The sequence below is a fragment of the Stegastes partitus genome, unplaced genomic scaffold (genome assembly GCF_000690725.1).
Source record: "Stegastes partitus isolate 25-593 unplaced genomic scaffold, Stegastes_partitus-1.0.2 Scaffold1450, whole genome shotgun sequence".
Taxonomy (NCBI): Eukaryota; Metazoa; Chordata; class Actinopteri; family Pomacentridae; genus Stegastes; species Stegastes partitus.
In genome coordinates, this window is record NW_007579181.1 from 33,603 (window position 1) to 53,929 (window position 20,327).

The 20,327-nt window shown below is 44.4% G+C and overlaps 1 protein-coding gene across 1 annotated transcript in view; it reads right to left on the reverse strand.

The window, feature by feature from the left end:
- Positions 1–6,065: 6,065 nt before the first annotated feature.
- Positions 6,066–20,327, reverse strand: part of alp3 (alkaline phosphatase 3) — a 19,749-nt gene continuing 5,487 nt past the window's right edge. Inside the window, exons 4-11 of the mRNA XM_008299685.1 lie at positions 18,985–19,159; positions 14,776–14,948; positions 14,531–14,671; positions 13,181–13,250; positions 11,599–11,733; positions 9,712–9,903; positions 6,707–6,823; positions 6,066–6,418 (exon numbers count right to left, since the gene is read on the reverse strand). Coding sequence (XP_008297907.1) covers positions 6,117–6,418; positions 6,707–6,823; positions 9,712–9,903; positions 11,599–11,733; positions 13,181–13,250; positions 14,531–14,671; positions 14,776–14,948; positions 18,985–19,159 — 1,305 coding nt within the window. The 3' untranslated portion in view covers positions 6,066–6,116. The remainder of the gene's footprint in view (positions 6,419–6,706; positions 6,824–9,711; positions 9,904–11,598; positions 11,734–13,180; positions 13,251–14,530; positions 14,672–14,775; positions 14,949–18,984; positions 19,160–20,327) is intronic.

The window sequence follows — 20,327 nt, forward strand, 5'->3', positions numbered from 1 at the left end:
GTTAGTCAGAATATTCTCCTCAAACTGCCCCCAAAAAATGTAATTACGCACGGTGTCGGTTCTCAGCCATCATGGCAATCCTAAGTGCGTCAGTACGGAGCAACAGGACTTCCTTCTTTGTTCTTGAAGACATTTCAGCTCTCATCCAAGAGGCTTTCTCAGTTCCAACTGACTAATGAAAACCCCCAAGCAGTTATTCATTCTTCTAAAGTCAGCGAGGACGGAGGAAGCCTCTTGGATGGGAAGTGAAACGCCTTCAAGAATCCAAATAAAGTCCAACTGTCTTCTAATTCAGAACTACGCATGGCGGTGGCTACTGGGGGCCGTGATGTAACTCTCATCCCAGCTCCTGCTCATCGCTTGCATAAGTTTATGGGGGGAACAGAGCGAGATGCTTCAGTCTGACCGATCAGAGCCGCAGGAAAACAGCCTTCACACATGGGTCTGTACGTTAGATCCAGATAAAGATCCATCAACTATACCCGCTGTAAGCAGGGGAGCTGGAGCCTGTTTCAGCTGACACAGGGCCAGGGGGGGCGGGGTAAACCCTGAGCAGGTCGACAGTCCATCACAGGACTGCACCGAACGATCCAAAAGGAGGATTTGGATCGACGCTCCACTGCACGTTTAAAGGCGCGCAAAGGAGACAGAAGCGCAGCGGTGAGGTGCCACAGGTGTTCTCCCACCGAGAATCCACCTTAAAACGGCGCCATGAAAACACTCTGATCCAAAATGATCCATACAGTAAACACTTTGAAAGTAAATAGGAGGAACCCAATCACACCGACCTGAAAATAAACAGTGCAGAATGTGTTGCTCATCACACAGTCGACACGTGGGAGGACTGTCACCAGTCACGCAGTTCGGCCTATTTCTGCACATGCAGGGGCTTCTTATGTTTTGTGATTTTTACAGTTGGAAGACTGTAATCTTGCGCGCGCCCCCTCTGCTCCTGCAGTGCGCAATCAACTCTCATTTCGTAACACATCAAAGTTGCGGCAAATGCAGAGCTGAGCAGCCCAGTCTGCGCCGTATCTGGTGCTCTAGCGCCACCGAAAGGACGGCAGCGGTAACGGCAGCTGTGGGAGCGACAGGAGTGCGGAGAGCCTGTTGCGCAGTACAGTACTGCAGAGCTGAGGGGCAGAACACGAGGAGACGGTGTTATGAGAGGCCGGGCATGTTCAGGCTGCAGTACTGAGCATCCTCCTGCTTTTATGAAATACGGGCACAAAATAAAAAGCTACAATACCCAAAGCTCAATAAAAATATCTGAATATATCAGAAATGTCCTGCATGTGTAAGAAATCTTTAAACTTAGTGAGATAGTGGCGTTCACACAACCCAGTTATGGTTTCCAGACACACTCAGGAAGATGTAAAGAAATTCTGCATCCACAAATATATAATAAATGACTAAATAAGTCCTGGCTATACATCAGTCTGAAATATATTTAAGCAAGAAAACACAAGTCATTATTTTTAGGATTATCTTGGGGGGAAATGTCGGAAACAATTATTAATAATTATTGTTTTGCGACTGATCATTTCTCAAATCATTACAGATTTATTTTGTCTGGTGAAAAAAAAGAAGCAAAAACTTATTTTCACCTTGAAAACAGAAAACTTGTGATTTTTTTTTAAACATGGAACTGATTCCTGTGATCCTCAGTTTCACATTCTGTGTGACTGAAAGCTTTTCATTTGAAAACACGTGTGTGAGGAGAGTTTCTAGTCTGTTAAAAGACCTGATGAGCTGCGCTGTGATCAGTCCGAGGAAGCCGTCGGGACGGCAGCTCCCAGCTGAGGACTGCAGCCGTCCTCTTCTTCAGAGAGCCCAGAACAGAACGCAGGGCCAGTGATGAAACAGAAGCCCTCTGCCAGCAGACCAAACGGGCCTTAATGTCTATTCCAGAGGCTCTCAGCGCTGCAGATAAGAAGGAGGGCTTGATAAAAGCTCTACAGATTCAGATTCTTGTGAAGGAAAATGAGGACAAGATGGCATTTTAGATCTGCCTGGCTGAGCAAAAGAACAGCAGAGAATAACAGAGTGGCAGATGATGAAGCAGCCTGAAAAGCAGCTGGAGAGCTGCTGTCTCCAGCGGCAGGAGGAGATGTCCTGTCCCCTCAGGGCTCTAAGTGGGAACCAGCCGGCTCTGGTGGAGAAGCAGCAATTGTGGGACCTGAGCAGAGGATCAGTGATGGACGGGAGTGTTCACCTGGAGCAGGAGATTGTGAAGAACAAGCCGGAGAAGCCAGAAAGTAAAAGGTTCAAAAAACAAGGAAAACTATCTGAAAAATAAAAGGACGACTCCAACATGTTTTCTGCAAGTAGGCTACAGGTAAATACATAGTAAGAGCTTTATTTGAATTTAAATTTCAGCGCAAATTTAGGATTCCAAACCAATTATAATGGCAACCAGTATTTTTTAATTTAATTAGTTTTCATCAGTGCTTGCCCTACACACCACACTCTCAGCACATGTCCCCATCAGCCCTCTGATCTCTGTAGCTTTGAGCTTTAATTAAAAATGTATATCGTCACTTTATTTCCCCTGTACGTTTCTCTAGAAGAAGTACAAGCAATATTAAAAACGGCTTCTGACTGTAGTGAAAGCTTTGTAGACATTTTTCATCTCGTTGTCATCGTGTTCATGTGGCTGTCTGACTTAGATTTAAAACAGTGTCTAAACACCACCGTCAGTAGTAATGAGATCATCTGATCTACCAGAACACATGTTGAGAAAAGACTTAATGTCCCTGATCGCTTCCTGCTCATTAACATAACCTCAGTACAAGACAAAAGACAAAACACTTCCTCTTGCATCTCATCTCAAGCTGTTGAGCTTTTCTCCACCATATGATCCATAAATGAGTCTTCACTGGATGTGTGTAAAAGATGAGAGCAGTCCCATCATCTGAAACAGAAACGATGGCCTCCAGCCAGCCTAAATGAGTACAAGGAGACTCAAAATCAGGTTTAACAAACTCCAAACCCCAACAGATGTCCCAAATAATTACCACAATCTGTCACCCAAAGATAAAAATAGATGATCTTTAAATATTTTGCATTATTAATGGAGTGCTGTATTAATGTCATCAAACCAAGCTGCCTCATACTTCAATTAGCACTGCGGATATTGGAGGACAGGATCAAAGGAATGAGGAGTCATTTTTAGACTCCTCTTATAGCACAGGTTAGAAAACTACAGCGTTTATAAAGTCACATCTGATTGGCCGGGACAGCAGCAGCATCCTGTGTCGCTTTAGGAGGCGGATACAAAGATGTGGTTTTGGAAAATACACAGTGTTTGAAGACGTTTACGTTCTCATCCATCACCCAGCACCATCAGTGGCAGTGAATCCATTCTACAGCAGGACGATGAGCAGAATCATACAGAACCACCTTCATCAAGAAAACCAATAAACACATTTACCAACATGTAGACCATTAAGTGGAGCAGACAGGTACCGAGTCACAGGGCCCTCTTCTGTCCAATCATTTACTATTTATTAAGTCCAGCCCTCCTGTTAGCTGCTTTATAACCGAGGCAGCATTCATCCATCCATCCATCCATCCATCCATCCATCCATCCATCCATCCATTCATTCATCCATCCATTCATTCATTCATTCATTCATTCATTCATTCATTCATTCATTCATTCATCCATTCATTCATTCATCCATTCATTCATTCATTCTGCTCCACCAGCCTCTACAGACCCGCTGCTGTTCATCTCCTCTCCAGACATCTTATATCTTAGAAAACTCAGTGGTTGGAGATCTGTTCCTACCTTCTGACCCTGGTCTTGTCCAGGGAGGTCGATCCGTCTTCAACCGCAGCGTTCAAACCAAAGCGGGTCAGTCTGATGATGGAGGTCCTGAAGCTCGTCCGGAGAGCCGCCACGCGGGGAAATCACCTTTAATCCTCCTCAGACAATTTTAACATCCAGTAGGATCTTCTAGCAGTCAAACCCAAACTCCAAAGTGGCGCAAGTCACTGCGAACTTTCGATTTATTTCGGCTACTTCAGATCATAACCTCAAATCCACATCTGCAAACGTCGGGCCACTCAGCTCCATTTCCTCCGACATGTAACCACCGTTATCCAGCTCCGGAAGTCCTCACACCCAGCCTGTCTTCTTCGTGTCTCCTCCAGGCGTCCACCAGTCTCTCCTCTACTCACCATAAACTGTAATTCAAGCGCCGAAATCCACGTTTCCTCAGCGCCTGTTACCTGCCGTACAACTTCCGGGTTCGAGTCCGTTGTCTCCGCCCACCAGAGTGACGTCATAGCCGATCCGGCGAACTTGAGGCTCGAGCTTCTTCGTACACCTTTCTGCTCACACCGCAGCCACCAAGCAGCAGCTGGCCTTCACACTGAGGCGTTCAGGGAACATCAGTAAATTAAAATTGATAAGCAGTGCCATCAAATATTGCTCAAAGGCCATGAGTAGTTCATATTATACATAATCTGTGATACATGGATGTAATTGGGGCACTGTTTCATGTCAGCTCATGAAAGCTGTGCATGCTTGCACAAGTTTAAAGGCTATGCATCATGCTTGAGGCCACTCGTAATCTCATATCTCATAGTACATTTCCTTTGTATCAAGTCACTATAATAGTGTCTTGCCAGATGTTCGTCTGCGTGCATTCAGCATGTCGCTGGTCCCCTGCATCCAGATGTGAAGGTTGTGCACGCTTGCACAAATTCAAAGGAGATGCATCATCCTTGACCTCTTGACTGTCTCATCTTACAGAGTATATTTCCTTTGTGTCAAGTCACTGCATCAGTGTCTTGTGCAACGTTCATCTGTTTGAAAAGACCTGAAAAGGTCATGCTCCTAGCATGAATTCAAAGGAAATGCAACACACTTGTCGCTTAAAGTCCATTTCATTTCAAGGTGACTGCTAATCTGCTTCCTTCTGGAGTGCAGGTTTGGGGTTTGTGATCTCAGGGACTGTCTGGGTCACGCTTGCTCAGATCTTTCAAAGACTCCTGTCTGGACTAGAGCTTTTGTGTTAGTTCAGACAGATGTAGAGTCAGTGCATCACAAGCATCACTGTTTAAGTCCAGCCCACTCAGTGTGCTTTATAGCTGAGGCAGCGTTCATTCATTCTGCCTGCTTCATGCTCACCACATGGCTGCTACTCCAGCCTCTACAGATCAGCCAACCATCTCCTCCTCCTCCCTTAAAGATTCATTATCATAACTCTGGTTGGTTCTCATATTTTGTGGGACTGCAGAATGCACATTCTTCATAACTGTACCTTGAAACTATGTTAACATGGATTTTGTAAAGTGAGCCGCATTTAAGTTGGTCTCCCTGTTCTTGTGTTCACACTGTGTTCTTTGAACATTAGACATCTCCGGCTCTGCTGTTGGGTTTCTGATCTCAGGGACTGTCTGGGTCACGCTTGCTCAGATTGTTCCAGAGCATCACTCGAGCAGAGTCACCGGCAAACATAAAATGCATGTCATTCAAAAACAAATGGCTAGATCTGACAAAGTGTCCCGTCTGAATAGTGGGAAATGGAGATGGTCTTGTTGTTGAAGGTCACATTCATCGCTTCTACGGACGTACCTGTATCTGCACATTTGGCAACTTTGGAGGATTTTTAAGATAAACAGAAGGATTGTCGTCTTTTATGTTTTTAAGAAAGCACAAAATGAGGTTGCTTTTTGTAGATAATGAGATCTGACATTCAGGATAAAGCCATAAATGTCAACACATGGCATCATCAGTATGTAGAGATAGTTTATATAGATAAAGTGACAAACCAACTGTCTGGTCAAGGAATGCTTTATTTGTACATCAGGATTTGACAAACTGCTGATATAAATTAGATGACTTTACATTTCAATAGGTTGTTTTGAACATTATGATTCTTTAATGTCTTTGGAGGTTCTCTGAAACATCTCAGATATGACATCTGAGAGCCTGATCCTCTGTGTGTGATCCAGATGCTTTACTAGCAGCAACGTAACCTGCTACTTGGAGACACACGAGCACACATCTGCCCTGTTGAAGCGTCCTCCAGCAAGTCACTGGTTCCACGGCTGTATGACCCTGATCCCGGACCACAGAGTCAGATCAGGAAGGAGCAGGGATCTTAGATCAACACTGTGAGGGCCAGCAGTGCACTGAGGAGGCTGCTGAGGAGAGCCGATGAGGCGCTGGCTGCCCCGTTCAAGCCGTCGGTGGAGGTGGGGCGGGTTATTTCCTGCTCCTGGCAGTGCCGAAGGTCGGCGCCCACACATGCAGCGTAGGCCATGGCGTGGGCGATGTAGTTCTGCTCCTGGACACCCTGGAAGAGGTGGGCCATGGGTCCGCGGGCCAGCACCGCCACGTCCTCCCCGCTGTGGGTGGTCGACTGTAAGGGAACCGCAGCCAGCTGGACGTAGTCTTTACCTTCTGGATGAGCCAAACGAATAATACAAAAGGTTAATTCATTTAAGCTGCGTCACAACATGCATTCATGCAACAGCTGCACTTTAAATTGCTTTAATCAACGCTTTTATATTCACAGCAGAGAGTTTTAAGCTTCTTTGCTCATGAACTTACTCAAGATATGCAAATAGAATACAGCAGTGACTGTGGATTGTTAAAGGAGTGCTGCAGCCGGTCAGGGATTTCACATTAATCAACTCCAGTCTGTGACACTCTTGTAAGAAAAACAAAGAAATAATGAGTGTGTCTTACTGGTGGTGACGTTGCGGATGTCAGGGCGCTTGCCGTTAACGATTTTGTGTCCGGGCCCGTTGCCGTACATCAGCGTGGTGTACGGCTTCATGTCTGTGGCCCACAGTGGAGATTTACCTTCAAAAAAACACACAATATCTTTCATTTATCTTGTTTTTTTCTCTTGCTTCATTCTGCCTCAGAGCAGGAGTTACACGCACACATCATGGATAGGCTAAAACACACGAGAGAGAAAGGTTTTCTGGATCCCAGGGGGTCTGCAGGAGGTCTGGAGCTTGTTGAGCGTCTCAGTATTTCTCTCCAGATGAGCCATTAGCCTGGCGAGTCTCCCTGCTGATGAAGAGCTCAGAGTTTCACAGTCACATTAATCACTGCTGCACCGCTGGGAGGAGGAGGAGGAGGGTAAAATAAGGACAGGACAGGAAAGGAGGAGTAGAAAGGTAGGAACAGCATGAGATAACCACAGCTCAGTCAATATACAGTCGGCTTTGAAGACTGATGCCGATGCATTTGTGGGCTGAATCTTTTAAAGTGAGTATTTTCATGCTGGAAAATCCCTCAAATATCAGTGGATGCTGTGGACTTTGTTCTGGGCAGAGTGGAAACCTCTGTGAATCAGTTTTCAGACTTTACAAGATACTAAAAAGCCTCAGTGGAGACCTGACGAGAAGAAAATGTGGTAATGCTCAGCAGCCTGACAGCGGATACAAGGCAAGACGACACATCACGCTTTATACTGAGAGTAGTTTGTTATCAGTCTGAACTAAATGAGACTACAGCTAATTTATTGGAAGCATCAACCTTGATTTCTACATTTTCTTCCTGCCTCCCAGAAACACTCTGACTGTATCCTCGTGGTTGTTTTACTATAAACATCAATATTATTTATTGTAAGTTCCTCTAAAACACTAACTCGTTAACCCGTTATTATCATAACACCATCATAACATCCATCCATCCATCCATCATCTCTACACCACTCAATCCTCACTAGGGGGGTGGAGTCTATCCCAGCTGACTCAGGGTGAAGGCAGGTTCACCTGGACAGGTAACCAGTCTATCACAGGGCTACACTTAGAGACAGACAACCAAGCACACTCACATTCACACCTACGGACAATTTACAATCACCAATTAACCTCAGCATGTTTCTGGACTGTGGGAGGAAGCCGGAGAACCCGGAGAGAACCCACGCTGCACGGGGAGAACATGGAGACTCCACGCAGAAAGATCCCGGGTGTCCTCACCGGGACGCTAACCGGCCCATCATAATTTATGGTACAATCTTTTTTTTTTTTTTTTACTTAAATCTTGTTTTTAAGTTTTGCTTTCACTCATTGCTTTTGTTTGCTTGCATTTTCAGTTAAGGTTAGGAACCAAAACTACTGAGTCAGGTTTAGAAAAGATCTTGTTTTGGGTTAAAATACACTCTAATCCTGTACATTTACAGGATGACGACTCCACCAGAGAGCTCATGTGCACTTATTCACACTTATTCGCCTCAAGTCTGAGGGTTATTTTCTGATTATTGCTGATCATAATGTTTGATAAGGTGCGTTCTGAGCCAACTAGAAGGTGGAGGACGTCCCTACTGGCCCGAGTGTAAGGCTGCTAAATGCTATTTAATAGGCTGATAACATCTGAATCAGCATTTACAGAGGCGGGGCTGTTTATGAACAGGACGCACACAGAACGGGCAGCAACTGCACCATGAGCAGACATTTTCTGAGTCTGATGTAAGCGTATGTATGTAAATGTATTGGACTAGTATCGCTCTCAAACTGTACAACTGGGCTGCGATGTAAAGGGTTATCAAACTGTGACCCACAGAGCAAATTCAAAGGGCAAGCTTCAACCACGATGCAAAAAAAAAACAACAACAAAAAACCGCCACTAGCCTCTCATGGTTTTATTTGAGGTTTTAGGTTCACCTTTGTTTTCGTACAATGGGAGTAAATGGATTTTGTTTGTGGTGCTCACAGCTTTGAAAAAAAATTCTGTTTAAAAATTCAATAGAAATCTGGCTTTTCAAACACTCTGGAGAACCCACAGACCTCACTAACTGTCAGAGAGATGCTTTAAAGCCATAGACAAATCAAACTGATCCTGTCCACACAATCTGTCCACGGTGGACTACTGAGGCTTTATGTAGCAACAGATTGTCTTCACAGTGGACAGTTGGACTTATTATATGTGGAAAGTCACGTGTGTCTCTACTCACATTCATATTCTCTGTGTTCTGTTTGGTTAGCAGCTAAAAGAAATTCAGCCACAACTTATTTTAGTATTTACACCTGTCCTCTTCCTTTACTGACGTGTCAAAATGTCTCCTGTGAAAGAAAGGACATGTCGGGTTTTAAGCCTTCAGCTAAAGGAGAGAGAACAGCGAGGAAGAGGAGGCAGGGAGCGAGAGGAAGAGAGGTAAGGAGTACATGAGGTCGATGAGGAGATCCTCCAAAGGGAGATTAACAGGCGAGAGAGACTGACAGAACGAGGAGAAGCTAGAGGAAAAAATGTAAGAGAGAGGGAGGCGTCGGTGTCGATGGTCGGAGACAGGTAGAAGGAGGAGAGACGAGGAGGAAGCGAGGGACTGAAATAGAAAGGCGAGCGGGAGAAAGGCTGCCAGCTATATGTGTTTACCCCGGCTGTAATTGCAGGGAAGAGAAAGCAGAGGAAATGTCAAGCTGCTGGTGGCAGCAGCACACTGAAGCTGTGAGGAATCACACACACACACACACACACACACACACACACACCAAGCACAAAATGCCACCTTGGGTGACTATTGTCATGGTGGATAAACACACCTGGAGGGGGAAATGGATGGATGGATGCAGCACAGGACTGAGAGGAGGGAAGACGAACCCTCCTCTTCTTCCTCTGCTGCCTTTCAACGTGCACAGATTTAAACTTTAATGTAACTGGATGTTTCATCGGTACAATAAAATCTCTGCATCTCAAAGGCTGAGCAATGAAAGAACTGCTGGAGGTCAGCTCATAATTACCCAGAATGCTCTGCCCTCGAAATGGGAATCCATTGAAGGTCAAAGGATGGGAGTGGTCAGCCATGACGACAGTGAGCGTTTCAGCCTCTTTGGTGAGTTCGAGGCCCTTGGCGATGGCGTTGTCGAAAGCGACCGTCTCGTGGAGCGCCATGTACGCCCGGCCGTCGTGGTGAGCCTGGTCAATACGTCCCCCTGAACACAGAGAGGAGAGGTTACCAGAGGTCAGGTCGGCCCCAAACAGGACAAATGATTGGTTCCATTAAATCAATGAAAGAGTGCTTCATCTGAGGAAGTGTAACAAATTAATTCAACCAAGTACCACTGATTAGTTTCCCCATTTCTCAGTGTTTAATTAAGCGAACTCAGCAAAACAAAGCTTTCTATTCCGCAGAAGCAAAATCCTTGTAGAGAAACTTGTGATTCAGCCTCTCGGTCCAGCAAAGCAGAGCTGCAGGTCTGAGACGAGGACTTGGTGGCTGTGACAGCGTTTGAGTTTTAGACCCGTGAAGACGTGATGATTGAAAAGCATTTAGATTTAGAGATTTGAACCTAATAAGACATGGAGCAAAAAAAAAAAGGTAGACATGACACTAAATTGTCTTGAATGACTAAACTTGACTTGTCTTAAAAGACTTGAGACTTGGTTCTGACTCAAGAGTCAAATTTGGCTTTTTTTTAAGTGATTAAAAACTTGATTCTGGCTTGTCTGGTATTTAGTCCGACTTGTTTTGAATGACTTGAGAAATGTTTCAGAGCTGTTTGAAATATCTCAAAACTGGAGTCTTACTCAAGACTTTACTTCGACTGTCAAATGACTTGAGACTTGACTCTTGCTAATCTTGAAAGACTTGAAACTTGATTCTGGCTTGCATTGAATGCCTTCGCACTTGAGCCAGACTTGTGTTGAATTATTTGGCATTTAATGCATGAAATTAATTACCTTATTTACTTTGACATGACATTAGACTCTGACGAATCCTAAATTACTTTAAAGTTGACTCTGACTTGTCTCAAATGACTTGAGTCCAGACTTGCCAAAAACACTCAAGATCTGCTCTGAAAAATAGCCCCGACGTTTAATGAGCTGTTCCCTCTGTACAGGATCAGTCTGGTTAGTGATGCACATCCACAGGTAGATTTCAAAGATGAACCTCTTCTCCAGCAGAGAAAGTTCCCTTTACAGGTAAATGAAGCTCGTGTAAGTTTTTATTCTTTGCTCTACCACATCTCCCCACTGCTGTCCTCTCCACTAGCTGTACTGCAGAGTGAAGTAGCCCCGAGTTAATAAGTTGTGATCTTGGCGAGCTGTCATTGATTGGGTGCACCATATGCCGGCTTCTATTTATACATTTGCCTGTTATTTTAAAGTCATTGGGAAGACACTCGGTAGCACCATGGACTCCCGAGGCAGCTGCCTCAGATTAAAGGAGAGATGGATGAGGAGGCCAGTGAGGCAGCCGTGTGGAACAGAAACACATCAGGCCACCGCGCTCACAGCACACACTGCAGCAAACTCATTGAGCTATATGCAAAATCAATGTCAAGTCACCGGATCTGCTGCAGGTACACACTGTTCTGTAACATGAGGTATTCTGGGGGCTGCTGCTACAGCAGATACCACGAGGTGTCCGTCCGACATCGCTGCCGAAGTCAAACGCATATTGATATGTAAGAAAGGACGACAATTACTGCAGTCTAGTTCTTTAATTGCCAATTAAGTTTGCTTTGTGATTGTCACAGGATCGATGGTTCAATTGATCCACCGGCACCAGCCACGGGTTGTTCTTTTTTTTAAATCTATTTTTAGTCAAACCTCTTTCACCAGCCTGTCTGTGATGGATTAAGTGATGTAAGCATGTGGACGGTGGCTGAAGCTGTTGTCCTCACCCTCCACTAGCAGGAAGAAGCCTCTGGGGTTTTTCTGCAGGATGCGGATGGCCTTTTCTGTGGTCTCGGCGATGGACGGATCCATCTTTGGGTCCCTCTCTACGTCAAAGCGGAGATCACCCGGTTCAAACAGAGCTGGAGAGAGAGAGGTAAACCAAATTAAAGTTACAGTATGTCCGATCTATCAGCCCACAGTGGAGGTTAGGAGGGAAGGAAAGTCCTATCCTCCTCCTCCTCCTCCTCCTACTGCCACTATTTCCAGCTCAGGTTGTGATAAAACACAGCGCAGGGGAAAATCCAAAGTCTCTGTAGTGTGAGCGCTCAGTCCAGAAAAAGCATGATGACTGCATATCTACATCTCCACAGCACAGAGAAGACACCAAGTTCACTGACATCATGGTATACTTAGCAGGTGCTGACTTACAGTATCTGCTAAGTTAGAAACTAGCAGGTTCTGACAAACATATTGGAGCGTTTAGCCACTAAAAGAGACAGAAACACTGAGCCACAACATTAAAACCAGCTGACTTGATCTTATTACGATGCTGTTTTGGGAAATCCTGGGTCCTGGCATTCATGTGGGGCACGACTTTGACATGTAGTACCCCCTGGCAGCAGCACTTCAGGACAATCCGCCCCACTACACTGCAAAAACTGTTCAGGAACAGCTTGAGGAACACAACAAAGAGCCCAAAGTGTTGCCTCAGGCCCAAAGCTTCCCCCGAACCCAATCTGATCTGCAGGATACACTGGAGCAAACCCAGTCCATGGAGAGTGAGTCCACTGGACCCAAAGGACCCACTGGTAGTGTGCCAGAGGTCCTCTGGGGATAAGAACAGAACTAAATACTGAACTTACATGTAAGACTGACACAAACACAACTTCACATTCACACTCCATGTCTGCTTATGAATGTTAACGAGAAAAGGTTTGCGAGGACATTAATAAGAAAAACTTTTTTTTAAATTACTCATAGTTAGTGACAGAAATTCATCCTGATTCTAAAATCTGCTGGAGGCGACCAAATCAGAGGTAAAAAATCAGAAGTATTGTGTCTGGTTTTAAATAGGATCTTTTTTGAATGGACTTTGGTTTGATGAAGGTTCATTAAAGGGCTGCAACTAAAGATTATTTTAATTGTTGATTAAAAAAACAAACAACTTGTTTCAGTTGTGTTTCCATGTGCTTGTGTGTCTCATCAGTTAATATTTTTTATTTGGTTAAACCATTTAGTTCAGTTAATTATGTAACCAATAATCTTCATCCTGCGTTCTCATACAGTAATAACACAAAAATAACCCCTGACTAATACAGTAATAGTAATCATAGTGAACAGATGGCATGTTGACCACACATTTCATAAAAGACTCATGCTGTACATGTTTTTGCACCTTGACAACATTATGTAGGTTGAAGCAAAAAAAAAAAGTGTATTGAGAGCTGGCATTACTAATACAAGACGCTGGTGACAGAACCAAGGACACTTTAGTCCTGTTGATGTTGAGCTCTGCATGGGAAGGCTTTGCTTTTACGTGGAAAGAAGAGAGAGGGCAACGCAAGGGGAAAATAAAAAACAACTTACCCATGAGGTAGTCAGTGTTTTCAGGGTCAACGGCGTCGAAATCAGTTTTATTCCACACATAGCGGGCTACCTGTGACCCACATAAGAGAAACATCATCACCATAAGTGGGAGTGGGATGCAGAAGTCTTTGTGCTTGTTGTGAGTCAGCGGATGAGTCACTTGTTGTGGTTCGATTTCCACAGATACTCAAAGTTTTCTCACCTCACAGTGTTTTTGTTTACACTCACACTGTGAATTAATGCCAGGCATTTCTGAATATATATGCAGCGTCAAAGTCAAATACATTCTGACACACTCACATCAGTGCTGCAAGAAGAAGCCACCATGGAGGAGAATTTGACTCTCCTGCAGGTGATGATCATAGAGATTTTGTTCCTGCGTATTAATGTCTATTAAATGTAGGAATTAACTAAGGATGACAAAATTGAAGGTTATTCTTATGATTAAAACGCTGCACAGCTCTAAGCTTTTATTTTAGCTTCTTTCTGTTCACAAACAACAACAATGAACTGTAAAAGCATTTAAAAGAGTGATTTATCCCTTTAGAAGAGCAAGTAGCTTATATACCTTATATACCTGGCAGACTGAAGGAAGCAGCATTTTGTGTAACTGCTGAATGAACACCAGCCTCACGTCTGTCTCTAAACTTTCACACTGATATAATGGAGGTAATATTTTTTAGTGGTGGCTAAAAATTTGATTTGAAAAATTAAACAAACAACAATATTTAAGTTTCCATTCAAATGCAGGTTAACCTGATGCAGGACATCTGGGCTCTTTTGGGCCATGTGGTTGAGGCGACAGGTATTGTTTTTTTTTTACTTTTGAAGATTTTTTTAAACATAAAAAGAGGGACATTTGCCATTCATTTGGAGTATAAAAGTCTATAATGAATACCAACAGATATTTTTGCAGATATTCTTTCTGGGGGCCCAGTGGACCCTGAAAGATCTTCTACGTACGGCAGCATGAAAGTCCTGAACAGGGTTAAATTTCAAACAAATGAATACGTGTTTACCACCTGAATAAATGTCATCACTCACTGTCATAACGTGTATTTCATTTCATGCTACTCTGTTAAGAAGCTCAAACAATAAAATCTGGTCTATCTATCTACGACCACACAACTAGAGCATGAGCAGGTAAAAAGTTCACACACTAGATACCAGCGGTAGCAGAGATTGTACCCTGGATGTAGTTTCTCTGAGGCAATAAAATACATCAATAAAATGCACTTCAATGATCTTCAACATTGCCTCATCACTTTTGCAGCCCCCCTTCAGTCTGACACACCTCCCCCATGCTGTTCCTATAAATAAAGCTGTTTTCTAGTTAAACCCAAGTGCTACCTTTCCAATTTTCAGCTTCTGCCACTCATTGATTAGGTTGCGTCCATCTTTTCTTTCCCCCCTGGAGAAGTAGTCTCTGGGGTATTCTGGGTCTTTGGTGCCCTGAGGGGTCATGTACTTTCTCCCACCGCCGATGATCACCTGGATGCACACACACACACACACACACACACACACACACATTTAAACACATTCAAGTCATTCTAAACAAAACAAACGTGTTAAAAAGTTTGAGATGTCTTTACGTCGATGTCGGTGTTTCCGATGAGCTGGGAGGCGATGTCGGTGCAGCCGTCCACCTTGGCGGCGGCAGGCAGGTCAGCATCGCTGTACCACGACCTGCTGGCGCTGTGGGCGTAGGTGGCTGCCGGGGTGGCGTGTTGTACCCGCGTGGTTGTTACGATGCCGACAGACTTTCCTGCAGCACAAACACAGGAGTTGTCACGCTCAGAACGACGGACAGGCACGCTGGCAGGCTCGTGCGCCGTATGAGCAAGTTTCAGGACGAAAGTTTTGAAAGACAAAAACTCCGAGCAGCTGGCTGGGTGACAGTTGAGTCATTAATCAACAACTTTATCAGCCCCCTGTAGACTGTGTATGTTGTGTTGATGTATAGTGCGGTAAGTATACTTGGTGTCCTTTTACCCACCAGGATGCCCAACACGTCTTTATAAGTTCATCTTATAGTCAAACACAAACTAAACTCTTTAAACAATGACATTACAATCTAAAATCATCACATATAGGCCTGAATTGGCTTAAATTTAGAGGCACTTATTCCCCATACAGTACAGATGAGCGACAAATTAAAGGAAAATCAGCACGTGTCTGGCGTGAGTTCACCAAATGCCACCGATTCTCTGGACTCCACTGGAGGGATGATCACCATTCTTCCAAATGACATTTTCTCGTTTGATGTTGTGATGATGATGGGGGAAAGTGCTGTCTAGCACATAAATGTTTAATTGGATTGGGATCTGGAGACGGTGACGGTCACAGCGTATGATTCACATCATGTTCCCCCAGTGCCCTGCTGATGATGCCGTTCTGGAGGAGACCACTCCCATCAGGACAGAAGTGCTGCATCAAAACGGATCACTTACAACGACTTTCTATTGATCTGCAGTGGCCCTCCGCTCTAAGGGAACAAATAGACCCAAACCATGCCGGGAGACCACCTGGGACAGCACGGTAGAGCCACCAGATCCCCTCACTATGGGGGTCGAGGGTCAGGGTTTTTCTTTAATCTTTCGCCTGCCTGTTGTTCTGTACATGTATGAACACTTTGATTAAAGTTGGGTTCATATGGTGCTGAAAGACATTGAACCCTTTATGTCACAGTCTCTGTGGTAAGTTGTAATCATGGAGAGGTTCAGCCATGCGTATTAGACCCAGAAACCAATTCTGAAGAAGAGCAATGATACAGAAAGTCCCGTCCTGTACGGTAACTGCTTCGGTTTGTTCTGAACGAAGTCCTGGTTCTGTGTGATCTGTGTGCGCTGCAGCTGGAAATGCTCAGTCACCGTGTTGTCTGCTCATGATGTGTCATCTGGTGCATAAAAACACCATATGGACATGATAACAAGGTAAAAACTTGATTTTTACCAGAGGTGGTCTTTAATTTTTCATGATGATTCATGAAACCTGGCTGCTGACAACAGTCAGCGTTCTGCAGGCTGAGAGCTAAAACCATTAAACCTCCTGAATGTGGATTCACTGCTGAACACTTCATGTGGTTTTGGTAAAGATCACTGACCACATTAACATCTCATACATGAGAAGATAGCTGTTCTTTATCTGGCTCTTCGTTTAAGCAGAAAACAAACCAAAATACCAAAACCAAAAGCAGTCAATAACAGCCCTCGTGTGGTAGAAACGAAGGTTGAAGACTCTAAACCTGGATTCAGTCCACTCCTGCACATTACTCATTGTTTTCAGCCTACTTGCTCCAACAACGTGATGCTGCTGAAGGCTGTAGATGTGAAGCCTGTTACACTGGCTGTGGTTCAGGCCTGATGCCAGCTGAACAAAATGCTGAAGACTTTATTGTACAGACGCCCTGTTTGCAGCAGCGGTTGAGCTGCTGACACTCCTTCAATCAGAGCCCCGGCCATCTCAGCCGTGACTAAATCGGTCCTCTTCAGTGGCTGTTGCAGCAGAGTTGTTACGTATTCATCTGACAGACATGCGTTCATAGAGCATGAGTCCAGGCCGAGCAGCAGACTGAGGACGCCCTCGCCGTGGTGGCTGTGAAAGCACACACCGAGTCAGGCTGATGGCTTCATGAAGTGGTGGTGTGAGAACAGCCAGTCGTCTGCGTAGATCAGAGCTGTCACTCCTGTCTCTGAGGGTTCAGCGCACTTTGAACACACTCGAAAGAAATGTGTGGAAACTCAATACTCAAGATCTTTAGAGAGTGTTTTCCTTTGTGGCGATCCCAACACCCACATTGCAAAACCCTCTGCTGCGCGCTGGGTGTCAAAGATGGATTGAATCAGTCGATTAACTGACAGAAGCCTAATCTAGAACAATTTGGAGGATTTTTACGAGCAAAGGTGGACGAATTATCGCTTTTACGCTTTCTAATGTCAATGTTGGGAAATTATTTTAGCCCCCTGTAGCATTTTACACAAAACGAGACACTGGAACACATCTGGATGGGTTCCTGGAACTTGTGGTGGGTCATTTTTACAATTTGCTGACATTTTACAGACTGAAAATTTTAATAATAAAGACAATATAGGTAGAGATCAAATTTAATTGGATCGTAATTGTAATTTTCTAGTTGTTCAACATAGAAGTGATATATTTCTAAAAGTTCAACAGTTATTAAAAACAGGAGAAAACAGCAACAACCAGACGCTCTAGATAAACGTAAGTACAGCAGAAACTACTCCAGGACGATAGGAGCTGTTTCTATGATGCGTCTTTATGACATTACATCGAGTCTCTTTCAGGTCAAAGATCAAAAACAACCTTGTTGTATGTAAAACAGACACACGGACGTCCTGCTGTCCCGCGGTCGAGGCCTTGACACGCCGCATGCATGATGAGATATTTATGGGCGCTGATAACGTTGGGACGTGATAAGAGTCAAGGTGGTTCCCTGAGCAGCACATCATCCTCAAGTACAACATGAGGCTGAAGCTGCTGCTCTCTGTGACGGGACAGCAAAGCGCTGAGCTGCAAAACCGGGTTTTAACGAGGCTTCATAAGGCCGGAGGGATTTTCTTTTTGACAGGAGCCAGAACTGAAATGTGACCCGCCGGGCTGAGTCGGGCGTCTGCGCCTCCTGGACCAGCAGTCAAAACAAAGCCGCTCGTCGCCTCAATCACAGCATCGTTTCACGACTTCCTGCGTTCTGATCCTCCGGGTGTCGTCTGCACAGCTATGAGCTCTGCTTGCTCATGAGTCTATTTACATTCACAGCAAATTACCATTATCATTATCATTAGTGTAACATCTGCTCTATTAGTTCCTCCATTTCTCATGCATCACATTATCATGTAAATATTATGAGAACAGGATTCGTGTTGTTATCTTGTGTATATGAAGCCCACTGATGGCATTAAAGTAAAGGCTGGTTCCACTCATGCAGTGCTGTGTCATTACACTGAGGAGCATTTCAAATGAAACAGGGAGCAGCACGAGAACTTAAATAACATTTTAAGTCTGGCCAGATCTTGTTTTCAACTCTACACACTGAGAAACAAAGGCAATAAATAGTGATGCCAGGTGTTTTGCCCCTGATCTGATCTGAGTCATATCATATTTAGAACCTGCTGACACCACACAAACAGCTAATGCACGCTTCAGTATCGTAGATTGCTCGTAGCTTCTGGTTGCGCCACCAGATGGAGTCGCTCACTCTTAAATACTGTAGGGACCAGAGGAGACGAGCAGAGGGGACGAGCAGAGGGGATTGTGGGGGTTTAGCTCGTAAAAGGAAACCATGACTTTTGTGACGCTTAATGACCTGCGGCGAGCACACGTGTGGTCAGTCAAGACAGGATCGACTAGAATAACGTTCCTACATCCTATCACAGGGCTACACTTAGAGACAGACAACCAAGCACACTCACATTCACACCTACGGACAATTTACAATCACCAATTAACCTCAACATGTTTCTGGACTGTGGGAGGAAGCTGGAGAACCCGGAGAGAACCCACGCTGCACGGGGAGAACATGGAGACTCCACGCAGAAAGTGAACCGGCGACCTTCTAGCTGTGAGGCGGCGATGCTAACACAGAGACACCGTGCAGCCCCTTGATTGATAATGCTGCATTTGTTAACTAAGGATCAAACTCTCACAGGTAAAACACTCTCTCTCTCTTTGCTTTCTCATTTTACTCTCTTAGAACAACAACAAAACAAACACCCACATGAAACATGACGTAATGAAATCTGCTACTTTCTTATTGTACATTTTCCTGTGAGCGGTGATCTTACCAGCATCTTTGGCCCACTTCAGGATCGACGTGACCTCGTTGCCCTTCTGACTTTTGCAGATCCCGTTGCGCGCCGCTGCGTTCACTCCAACAATGTTCAGGTTGGTTTTCACGCCGCACAGATACGCTGTGGCCGTGGCTGCACTGTCTGGGATCTGGAAGTCCACGCTGTATGTCTGCACAACACACACGCACACACACACACACACACACACACACACACACACACACACACACACATACACACAGACAAATTTGTCCTTAAACTTTGTGACTGGTGTGAACACCGGGTCTTGCAGCAGGAAATAATGGCAGAAAAGTAAAGCAGAATGCAATAAAATGAGCTAATGGGGGGTTCAGCAGAACATAAACAGAACTAAAACCCAACAAATCATATCTGCTTATATTTTTTACAAGCTGTTTTTTTCTCTAGACAGTATTTTAAACAATTAGCACTCCTTTGCTATGACTTAATTTGTTCTTTTTACTATACTGGCTAATGTGTGGCTGACTCTGTGTGTTTTATATAATCTCTTACTGAAGAACTACAAAAAAATAAAACGGATTGCTGCTTTGCATTAATAACAGCATCTGCACATGATGCAGAATAATTGGCAGAGAGCTACAGATCTGTATATAAATGACGGATTTATCCAGTGTGACGCCTGGTTTGTGAACAACTGTTTTGAAACATTTGGAGTTTGGTTGTCACCATCTGGTTTTTGTTTTTTAGGTGTAACTCCAGCATGAGGCTCATTAACAAATGGTCATGACTTGTTAATCACAAGGTGTAATTCCCTGCTATCTTCTGTTTTACTCTAAATGGGAGAATAATTTGCAAAATGGATATCATGCTGCATTGAAGAAGACTTGAAACCAGCGGTTAAGACCATAAACTGCTCAGGATAATGTTCACTGCAGGGCCGACTGAGCGCTCTGCAGTCGGAGCTGAACGCAATAAACACCTTTCATTACCCACATTCAAATCGTTTTTTTTCTTTCTCTCAATACTTTGTATGTTTAACTTTTTAATGAAAGACTTAATCCCGTCTTCAGTGAAGTTTTGTTTGTGCACTCACACATCTTTGCCCAAATTGAGGACGAGCTGTTGCCATGAAGTCTGCATATGGAAAATGTGACACGACGCGTATAAAGATGCACCTCTGCAGCAGATGCATGGCCACAGGGCTGAACACATTCATATTCAGGAGTGAACGTCTAGATTGAAGGCATCACATGTAGAACAACTGACATTACCTGATCATGTGACACAGGTGTGTGGGTGAGTGTGACAGTCATGTTGTACAATAGGCTGCTTTTACAGAGTACAGTCATGAATGGATG